This window comes from Python bivittatus, unplaced genomic scaffold (genome assembly GCF_059951505.1).
Source record: "Python bivittatus isolate LINGU-HERP-01145 unplaced genomic scaffold, Pbiv_v1 ctg000530_np1212, whole genome shotgun sequence".
Lineage (NCBI taxonomy): Eukaryota > Metazoa > Chordata > Lepidosauria > Squamata > Pythonidae > Python > Python bivittatus.
In genome coordinates this window covers 9,134,092-9,145,810 of record NW_028277085.1, presented here as the reverse complement: position 1 = coordinate 9,145,810, position 11,719 = coordinate 9,134,092, and the positions used below count along the sequence as shown (strand labels likewise).

Genomic DNA, 11,719 nt, shown 5'->3' with positions numbered 1-11,719 from the left:
CAGACATGGAATGCACTGCCAAGTGAGTTTCTTAAGTGCCCTTGTTATTATATGTGTAGGGAGAAGGAGAATGTTTTTTTTATAGTTTAGTGCTTCTGTTTTCTCCATTGGTGGTTTTATTCTTTTTTTAACGTTTTTCACTAGGTTCCTGTTGTAATTTCATTTTTTATGGTTTAAAGAAAATCTATGAACTCTCCCTAAAGAACATTGTGTGAGCAGGCTGTATAAAAATGCTATAAACAGTTATAGTATGTGAACAATGTGCCCAGGATTAGGCAAATAAATGGTAAATAAATGTCTGCATCTTTCTATCACAGCAGCAAAAGGGAGGGAACGGAGCACTGCAAAAGCTCTTAAAATGGTCTGCAATGAAAATAAGATTCATAAAAGCATTTAAACAATAGTGATTTAGAACTGGCAAAAATAGAATGTTAATTTGCTTAAAAGATCCTTTGTTATATGCACATTGATACCAACTTGGATATAATTGATACAGAAATGCAGTATTAACTTAGTGGGAAAAATCAAGTAGGTAATCCTGTTGCTCCTCTTTAAATGTATCTCCTTGGGAAAAAAGTTGAGGGGTATTAGGTAACCATTTCAAAAATGGTTGAATGGTGGGTTCATTGGATACCTTTAGGCAGAAGCTGGATAGACTTGTCAAAGATGTCTTAGCTTAAGTAACCATATGAAGAACCTTCCAATTCAGGAGTGAACTCAACAGGTGCAGAAAGTGGAACTATGCAAAGGTTTTCATGGCCACAGCTGAAATTTTCTTTCTGAACAGAAGCTACAAATGCAGGAAAACCCTCAGATTGCATCCCAATCCTGAAGGGGAAAGTGCAACTCCATCCTGAACTAAAGATGGAACATTTGTGGGATCAGGGCAACCAAATACTCTCAGCCAATCTGTCTTGCTAGGGCCAATTTGGAGTATGCACCTTCCCATTCAGACCCTCACAGCTTTCAGGCCTTGGAAAAAGACCTTGATAGCATCACTTGGAGGGTTTGGGGTCAAGATGTACAATTGGGTACCATCACCTCATTCCAACTAAACCCACCAGACCAAGCTTCAGTCACATCAACAGGGGTTGCCCAGTTAGAATCCAACTCTGAGCAAATCCAAGTGACTTTATCCATCAGATAGCTAGTTCCAGGAGTTCCTCAGAAAACTAAGGAGCATCTGGGAACACAGCAAGAGGCCACATAGGAGCAAATGCAGTTACTTTGATTTATTCCTGACAATCTTTGGGTTTTGTGGGGCTTTGCTCTTACTTTTTCTTTAAAATTGTCTTGTAGTCACCAGATCCTAAATGCATATTTGTAAACCAGTGTCTGATAAATGGAGACCAAACAAATCTCTCTCTAGCACACATTAGTTCTGTGTTCCTTTTGCTCCAGGATTAAAATACTATAATATCTCAGTCAGAACTGCAGATGTTGCCCATAAAAACTGCACCTCTTTTTATATACAGACCATTTTATTTTAAGTATCTGATATGTCCTCTTAAATAAATTGATATATCTTTCTGTCCTCCCCAGCTGGGCACCTCAAAGGGAGAAACCGTGTGTCCCACCACATACTCTTTTCTTGAAGAGTCAGATGAAAAAGCCAGGCCAGGCTTGCCTGCTTGCTTTCATGTTTTACAACTCAGTACTTGGAAAATTTAGTTGAATTCTTTAGCCATGGGAGTTGTGGCAAACAACCTTTCCATTGTATAACTTTCCTATTGATGATCTGTTTGTTTCCTTTTTAAAGCTAAGAGGTATCTTTAAAGGAGAACTTCTTCAAACACTACCCTGTGTGAAAAATGGAAGAACATTTGTTCTAGTCCTTTTATTGCTTCTGTACAGCCCTTAAAACAATTTGCACTTGAAGCTAAGCTGTAGGTAACTGGGGGTGGGTGGGTGGGTGATGACAAGGAAGGGCAAACGCCATCACATGCATCCTGACACCATTGCACAAAAGGCAGTTTGTCATTCTGTTTGGAATAAATTGTATGACAATGTAGATCACTTTTATCCCTAGTACTATGAAAATGGTACTTAGCAATGTCAGGTCTGGTACAAAGAAAACAAAGTTACTGAAAATATTTTTTTGTATTTTTTTGCTAATTGCTGCTAAAAGGAAAAATGTTAAAGTCCTAGGAGACAAACTACAAAATGTTTCAGGCAAATACTTCTGTATCTGCTTCACTATGTGGAGCTATGTCATAGGTCAAGACAGAAGGTCAGTGAGTTATATCACAGCCAAAGAAAAATATGAAATGGTTTGTATTAGCAAATGTGTGCACCATTATTTTTAAAAATCCCAGACCAATTGACTGTATAGCATTAGAAGTGCACTTGTGCGCACTCTTAATATGGACCTTCTCAACTAGATGTAGAACAGGTAGGTTGAGGTTTAGTCTAATATATTTCAGTTTTAAAATGCCACAATTTTCATATACTGCTCAGTCATGAACGCTAACCCAAGGTATATTCATTCTCACGTTTCTGTATCAAAAGTTGAAGTCAGTCACATTGCTTGTGTTTGCCCAACATGCTAAACCCTAGTGTGGTCTCATTTTGGCTTAGCACATTATGGAAGCCCAGATAATTGTATCTATCAATAGATTGGGGGTGAGCAGCCTTTTTGTGACAGGGGCCATGCTTAAATCATTCTCCAAGGGCCCCAGAATGCATGGGGGGTTACAACACTTGAGTGGACCATTGGAGGGTATTTGAGCAGCTCCCTTACTCAAGGCATATTGCCTGTCCTACAGGTAATTATAGACCTGGTCAATCATTAAGATTATCAAGAGAGGTTCCAAGAACAGCAGAGAGCTATCTGGTAGTTATTAATGGGTGACCCTTCTCTATGAACCTGACTTCTAAAGTGATTCACTCATCAAAGTACGGGAAAGTGTTCGATTACATATTTTAGGCTCTGCTGAAGACCCAAATCTTTGCCCAGATGTTCCTTATATGAATGATTCATGAATAGAGCTTTTGCTTGTTTTTCTCCCCCCCCTTTTCATAAATATGGTTCTATAATTTTGATTCAGTTGCTTTTATTATTACATTTTCTATTGTCCAAGCGAAATAAGGAAGGAAGGGAGGGAGGAAAGTCTCAGGCTACTGGGAATGTTTCATACAACATGGGAAGAATGAACACTGAGAATTCAAGGAGCTTCCAATATAGAAGATAAAAAGGTATCATGGACTCAAATCAAAACTACTAATGTGTAAAAATCAAGCAAAGGCAGAACTAAAAACTAAGAAATATGTAAAGCTTCCACCAGCATCTTCAAACTTTAAAATCTGAGGAGTAGAAGTCTTTGAATAGTTTTCCAAGGAAAGCAAATGGAGACAGTTAATGACTATATTGATGTGAGCAAGGCTATACTTTAATGTGCAAACCAGACAGGAAATAACACAAGGATAATACCCCAATTATTGCTCTAAGTTTATTTGATACAAATTTTTTTCCAAATTATAATAATCTTAGAAAACAAAAATATACAATGTTTCAGAAATCAAGCAGTAAGGAAGGTGTTTATCAGAATGGATTATTGCCATAACAGCACTATGTTTGTTACAGTAATTCTTATTACTAAGGCTCTTAAAGTGAAAATGGCCAACTGAATTTTTAAGCACTTTTATGAAGTTTCCAATGTGAGCCCTATCATGCTATTCAGTGGCCAATAATTAAAGTATCCAACTTTAAAGAATATTGTTAAATAATCCATGCAGACACTGTTAATTTGACATTTCAAAATGAGAATCCTTGCAACATTTGTCATAATTTGAATCATACTTATTCCTCTCACTCTCCCAAAAAAGCAAATGCATGTTCAGTGAACAACCTGTTAGATAATTTGTCAATTCTATTCCTTACAAATGTAATCCAATGAACCTTAGACATTAAACAAGATTAAATTTGACATTCCTCTACAAATAAAATTATTGATCTTTTAAAAAAAAATTCCAAAGTATCAAACAATATAATGTAAAAAAATAGACAAAGTCTATTCAGTTTCTAAAGTCAAGACATTTCTGGCTGTCTTTCACTCCCTCAAACCCAGCAAAATTAAAGCAAAAACTATAACTAATCTTTTATCTACAATTTAACCTTGCCTCTTATCACATCAAAGACATTTTAAGAGAAAAGGATCTCTTTTGTGCCCATCATACAAATATAAGTTTCAGATTCACTTGATTTATTACAACCAGTGTTAAAATGGGTAGTCTGCCAGTATTTGAATTCATGTTGACTAAAGAATAATTAAAAACAAAAGAGAAAGATGGATCATGTTGGGAATGAGATAAGAAAGCTTGGTAATTATTGTTTCAAGTTTTTCAGGTCTGTAAACCTGCTGGTCAGTCACCAGTTGGATCCCTGCTCTGCATCCTTGGTTCTTTCAGATGTATCTCACATGATCGGTAAGCCTTTTGACAGAAAGGACTCAGGTGATAATTAAATAAAGGTCCATCAATAATGATTAAAAAAAAAAAAACAGGAAATATTCCAGCAGCATGCCCCTGTCCCTTACAAGAAAACATATGTAGAAGATCCCAACGGTACATCAAGAAAATGTAGGCCATCTTCCACTTCTTTATTCTGCTTAACAGTGAATGGAAACTCTTCTGTAAAATGGTCCAGGAAAGTCCCTAACATAATATAATCTGCTATCTGGATTAAGGAATTGTAGCTATGGTACCTCTATCTATTCTACCTTTTGTTGTCTACACCTTGGGGTGTGGGAGGGAAGATCTCATGAAGATAGCCTTCTTTATGTGTGTAAATATCACCCTAAATTAGAAGCCCACACAAAATCAAAATTTTAAATTGCTATCAGACAGCCTACAAATTTAGAGGAAATCCTTGCTTTATGGATCTCTCTTGTGGAGGTGACTTATAAATATGGAACTATTAAAAAGGATAAGGGTGCTTTTAAACTGCTTTTTAGACTTCTCATTAGCTTAAATGAAGTTGTTTAAATGAAGCCTATTTCTCCTGAGTGAAAACATAATGAAAAGTTATTTTAAAAGTTTCCAGTCTCTTCACTTGGTTCACAAGAGAAGATCTATGCTATCTAGTTACTCCAGCTTTTCCCAACTTGATGGCTTTTAAACATGTGGGGAATACAACTCCCAGAATTCTCAACAATATTCTGGAGCTGCACTTCTAAGATATCTGGAAGGCACCAAATGAGGAAGTTTGTGTTACGCTGTTGTTCTCACATTACATCTGAACTGAGGCATTGCTCATAGTCTTTTTTCCTCTTATCCACATTCCTCCAAGTATCTTTGGTTTAAAACTCTGTTGGTGCTCAAATGTACGAGACTACTGTTCATTAGCACTTCCAGAAGATGTTAAAAATAGGAAATCTCTTTCAAATCAAAATGCTAGAGTTGAATGTATTTTTTTATTAGTATTATGACCATTACATAAGCTTTGCACTAAGGTGTAGGTTGAAATAAAAATTCAAATGATGAGATTTGTTACAGTGATGACAGTAAAAGATGAATTAGGGATTATAGTGTTAAGTATTTTTATGTATGTATATGTATTCCTTTCCTTTGTTTTTGTTCTTCCTGTTGTTTTTCTACTTAATAAAAATAAAAAATGCACTGGAATTGACTTATTCCCAGATGCTTAGAAAATGCAAAAGAAAAGGAAGCTTGGCCATCTTGAGAATGAATATTCATTTGCATTTTGTGGCACTTCCTTTGTATGAGCTACTGCAGTTAAGAATTACTTCTCTAAGAAAAGATGACCGTGATAATCAGAATTATCCCTACTGCATCCCTACTGAGAGCTTAAAGTTATGTTAATTCTATCATTTCTAAGAAAGTTATGAGAATCAATCTATCTTGCTGCGTCCCCCCTCCCTCTATTTCTACTGCAGCTTCCCTTCTCAGCTGCAATCCAGGAAGAATTGAAAATGAATCCCTGATTTTGAAACTCAAACTTTTATTAAACATATTTAAGTTTAAAAGGGAAAAAAGAAGTTTCTGGTTTTTGCTTGTTTTTATTTTTATCTTAAAACACTTTTTAAATAATATTCATTAGCCCACGATGGATTAAGTACTGGAACTCCTGTTTATAACAATGAGTTAATGGGTTCATCTCAGCTGATCAGTCCATTTCTCATTCACTTTGTGAATTACTAACTCCCTGTGTCTTATTGTAGGAGTGGGGAACCTTTTTGAGGCCATGGGTTGTATATTTTTTTTTCCTTCAGCCACTGAAGATGAAGAGGGGGTGACTGTGACATTGGTAGAAAATGGAAAAGGAAGGGCTGAACATCTCGCCTTTTTGTTCGTTTTCTTATGGTTTAAGATTTTTAAAAATGAGCATGTTGAGGCTTCAGTGCCTCTATTTTCCTTTTTGGGGGGATAATCATTGGATGCAATCTAACATATATTTTTCTACAGAATGTCGGCATCATCCTGGAGTTCTGGGAACTGCACCCATGGGATTAAATGGTTGCATGTAACTCTTAGTTGCCCCTTGTTGCTTCCCTGTATTTGCACAGTAACCTACAGCCCAACCAAGTTATCATTTGGCATTTTCTGCTAGCTGGACCTCTGGTAAGACACTTCTGGTCTGCATGATTCTGCTCCTACATGCTTCAGATAAAGTTTTAGTTGGGAAGCCTCAGATGCAGGAGCAAATTGGATAATCGATTAGAAGTACCATCTATCTCACAGGCAACAATCTTTCGAAGTGAAGCAAGGCACAGGTTTATTGAGTATGGTTTGGTACCTCAAGAAATAACATGTTCTAACAATTCTGAGAGCATCAATAGTAAACTTTTCACAAAAATATATGTGCAAGTGTAAAAAAGGCAATTCTTTTCATAATAAAGTGTATGAAATATTCCAGTTTAAAAATTAAACCAGTCTCTATTATTTGAGTAGAAAATCATAGTACATTATTTTCGGTGATGTATTATTGTCCTTCATGGTGTTCAGTGGCTTGTGTGGCGTTTTCTTCATTAGAAGCAGAATTCATCACCTGAGTACAAAACAAATCATATGTAATCAAATCTCTGGTTTTCTATTTTTGCTAGGTAACTACAAAGATGATAACATAACAAATACTGTATGATGGCATTCAGCCAGGACCACAGATAAGGAAGGTTTATCTAACTGAATAATCAAAGCCACAGTTCAGAAGCAACATACACAAACACTAAAGTTTTGCTATTGGTTTCCAAATTCATACATCTGGAGGGTGTGGGTGGGTGGGTGATTTGCACTAGAAATTGAAAATGGTCATTTCCTCTTTTCAGGAAATCCTGGAAATAAGCTGAGCAAGAGTATTAGATATTCTCAGCCAGATACAATTTACTGTACTTCATACACATGTCACATTTATGGAGAGAAACTGTAAGATGCTTTAAGACAGCATAAAAACAATCTCTATGAGCTTCACTTACAAAAAATGTTGGGAAAGCCTAAAAACACATTGATTCATGGGAAGAAAAAGAACCCAGAATTTGTGGTTAAAGTCAGAAACGCAAACTGTTGGGCTATATAATACCCAAACAAAACATAATGGTTGGGATTCACATACTGTAGGAGTCAAAAAGTGGTTAGTTTGGGGCATAGCAAATTGTGTGAACTATGATTTAGTCAGTAAATCATGATTAAGCAAATGTGTGAACCTGGTCAACATATTCCTAAAGTATCCTTGCTCTAACAACTTAAATACTCTTACTGTCCAACTATGAGAGAAAGAAAGCTGTCCATCACTCACAAAATCAGCAGCTGTTATCTTAGCATTGGAGAAAAAACCTGGGGACTTAAAAAAAAACAAACACCCATAACTCCCCAGAAAGTAAAGAACCAACATACAGGTAAGTCATTCATTTTCTTGAAGTTGGTCAATATTTTCTAAAAGCCAATGGGGAAAAAGTGCTTTTCCACAACATATTTCTGCCAGGAAATCTGAAGCCAAAGAGGGTGATTTAAAAAAAATGCAAAGAGAAAATCACTTTCAGGTCAAACCAATAACTGGAGATGGAATCTGAAAAAAATGCTACACCTGTGAGACTTGGGCAATCCAGACTGCCATATTTTTATGTTATCAATTAAAAGAAAGGGACCGAGAGGGACTATCATGTATCCTTTGCTTCTGTTTTTAACGAGTCAAGTATTTTCCTGCGCACATTAATTCATACGGCTTTTTTGACAAAGGGACAGATGCCAAATAGATCTGAATCTGTAGTATAGTCAGAGGTGTGACAGGCTGCTTATCTTAAACTGGCTCAGGACATGAGGCTGGTGTAGCCTGTAGCTGACCTGTTGCAGAAGTACTGGCCGTCTAAGCAGATGCTGCTGGAAAGGGATAGTTCTGTTCATTCAAATGCTCAAACATTTGACTCAACACGCATCATCCTGGGCAAGGAGTCTCCCACGAATGCCGCTGGAAAGGCAACCAAGGCTCTCTTTGCAACCATCACTTGTCTGTTCCTACTTCATGTCTTTATTCCCTTGGGGTGGGGGTGGAGTAGAAAACCTCCCTGTCCTGAGGATCTCCCTGCACTGAGAGCCTCCAAGGGGAAACTAGAGGCAATGCTCTTTAGAGGCTGGCAGCAGCAACAGCCATTGGTGGGTCTCTTCCAAGACAATGCAGAACCAATGCTAACCTTAGGTGCAGTTGCCTTGGGGTGGCAAACCAGGACAGGCAGGCAATTATTTATTTGCAGGATAGGGCTGATGGGAACTGAAGTCCAAAACATTTGAAGGACATCTGGCTGACTGCTTGGTATTATTTACAAGGCAGCTAGCTGGCTCAAGGAGGTAGACAAAGATTCAGACAAAGCATGATTGCCTCACTTAAAGTCAATTTCTTCTTTTATCAGCCTTTCTTTTGCAAGGGAGACACACAGCTGCTAAGTCAGAGTTTTAATAAAGGCCTACACTTCTCCCTACTTCTCTTTAGTTTAGCTTCCCTTAACCAACACCTTCTAGTTGGGTTGGAACTGCAATGATCCGTCGGTCCAGCCCACCATGCTCAAAAGGAAGAGGGGAAACCTGAGGTAGTATAATTCTCTAGGTTCTCCTCACTTACCTCCCTGCTGGATGAGATTGTTTGAATGGGCCAACCACTATAGGCTACTGCACCTATTGTATACCTGGCCAAAGATTGGAACATTCCTTCTATCTAGAATGGTTGTCCTCTTCCACAAAGTGCGCAGTTTGGGAAGAGAAGCACATGGAGCAGTGAGGAAAGAAGGGAAAACCCACCTAGCCAACCAGATCAGCCAAATCAACCCTGGCAATCAATAGGGTGACTGACGTCACAGCCAGATCGCCCTCACATCCAACAGACTACTCCAAATTTGCTTACATCTTTCAATGTTAAGCAAATCCATCAGATACGTGGAATGTCATCCTCCTTTCCTATTTTGGTGCAAATACATTTGTATCTGTTTAGGAGTACGTTATTACTGTATGGTACACCACTCAGTCATCATGGAGTTGGGTGGTCTTATAAATGTAATAATACAATGAGAGCAGCCACCATAATTTCGGGGAATGTTTTCCATAGGTTGCTGGCAAAAAATAGAACCCCAGCCGAGAAAAAAGATCCATGAAAAAGAAATTCAAGCGGATGCTGCCCTAAGCTGGAGGAGAGGGCAAGCAGGCCCAGAGTGAGAAATCTGGCACCGATCTCATTCACAGACAGAATGCTGGTGTCTGATTCTCCCCGCATCAAGAACCAAAGTGCAGACTTAAAAAAACATGCTGCCAACTCAGGCCAAAAATAAACCCAGGTAGGCGGGAAGATGGAGAGGCAACTGTTAAACATTCAAGCTGTGTGCAATTCAGCTGGCTCCATCGGCTGAAACACAGAGACACGCTGTTGTGGGGAGGGTGGTGGAGAAGGAGGCAGCGTTCTTGATCCAGCAACCTCAGAGCTCAGCGTGTGCAAATGCCACGGGCTTGTAAAAGCATCCAGTGCAACTTCTGAATGGTAAAAATCAGCTACAGTAGTTCTGGCTGGCAAAGACATGTTTGGAAACCTGCTGGAAATAACGGCTGACATTTCAAAGAGGCTGGAGGAAGCTAGCTATGATTTTCAAGTCCCCAGTACCCTTCACTGTCCTTTTCCATGAGCAGCAGAAATAAAATAAAATAAAAACAAAATATATTTATTCATCCAATTTATCCCCTGCCTTTCTACTACAGGTGTACTTAAGGCAATATGAGCACAAAAGCTGCGCAATTTATATACACTGTAGAGCTAACGGAAGTGTTTAGAGGGACAGAAAAATGTCTAGCATACCTACTTCCATTTAAGGATGAAGCCCATGAAAATATAGATTATTTTTATAACATTTTCTAAGCTAGCCTGTGGTTTCTTTGGCTGATTCAGCATTTATCATCATTGCTAAGTTAGACTAAAATGGGTGGATGGAAAAACACAAGCCAGCAAGATGCTGTGATTAAGCTTTAACTACGCAACAGGTCCCAAGAGCTGAAAACAGATTTCAGGAAACCCCAACGAAGTCCCTAATCAGGTTTACGCACATGCCTAACTAGGAACAAGGTCAAGCTGCAAGCTCCAAATACCTTCACTTTGTGCCACTATAATTGAGGAAAAAGAGAATGCAACAAGATCAAGATCCATACTATATTAAGATTTCTCAAAATATTTCATGAGGGATGGTATTAACCACATCACTGTTTAGTAACAGCAAACACGTTAGATATTTTTTCAAAAATCTGGTTGGGTGGGAAATTTATTCAGAAACAGCACCGCAAGGTTGCTCACTGCACTTCGGTGCCAAGACTTGTTTGCTTCTCAAATGCGAGGAGAGCAAAACAAGTACATTTTTTCCAGGGAGTGATGTTTTTAGAAAACTCCTCTGGCAAAACCAGCATGAAGTTGAGCGCAGGTAGCTCGGAAGTTGGAACGGAGTCTAAAATAAAACTCAAGGGTTTCCCACCCACCAAATCTGGACGTAGTACCTGGCAGTTAATCAATTCTGGTGACTTTTGCTCCTGTTCTTATGCACAGGTTTCACCACTTCGTGTTGAATGTTAATAGCTGGCTGAATCACGCAGCCTGAACTTATGGAAAACGACGGGTGGACTGTTGTTTTTTTTAAAGTGCAAGGTAGATAGGATGAAGTAGGATGAAAAGAATTCTTGCCACCGAGGACAGAAAGACTAGACTAAAGGTCTCATTCCTCTGAGACCAATGTTTGAACTGCCTTCAAATTCTCGTATTGTGAGTTAGAATTCTCATTCCAGACTAAATCACGCTGACACAAAGATCCAAAGTTCAAAGCAATTTAAACCCTTGCTTGCTGAGAAAAGCGTATGAAACTATTGCTATGGCAACCTAAGTCCTTCTAAATAATGAAACTTGTAATTTGAGATATGAATAGCCTTTTGTTAGTTTAGAAGTGGGACTGAGGCATTAAGGCTAGCGGACTCCCGTTTGAAAGAGGCTGATTCTGAATGACGTTTTTACCAATTATTTCCTAGGCCCATCCTTTGCGTGGGGCTTGGGAAGCTGGGCCCACGTGAGGCTAGAGAAGAGGCACAAAGCCCCTATTGGACTAAGCTGCGCTTCTGTGGTTCCTACAGCAAGGATGGGTTCCCCAGTTGATAAAGATTCAGAAGACCTCTGGGTAAACATCCAGCTGCACGCTCCTCCATTACCAGTGAGCAGACCTGGGAGCTCACCAGTTCACAGAAAGGCAGCTAAAAA

General features: G+C 38.6%; 1 protein-coding gene across 5 annotated transcripts in view; it reads right to left on the bottom strand.

The window, feature by feature from the left end:
• Positions 1–3,435: 3,435 nt before the first annotated feature.
• The window catches only part of SPPL2A (signal peptide peptidase like 2A), a 28,278-nt gene continuing 19,994 nt past the window's right edge, over positions 3,436–11,719 (bottom strand). For 3 of the 5 annotated variants that reach the window (XR_015797500.1, XR_015797502.1, XM_088148591.1), the window contains one exon: positions 3,436–7,006. Coding sequence is in view for 2 of the 5 variants with exons in the window: in XM_088148591.1 (XP_088004717.1) it covers positions 6,941–7,006 (66 nt within the window). In the remaining 3 variants the exon portion in view is untranslated. Of the gene's footprint in view, positions 7,007–7,750; positions 7,796–11,719 lie in introns of all 5 variants that reach the window. The other 2 variants (XR_015797501.1, XM_088148590.1) reach the window with 1 other exon arrangement.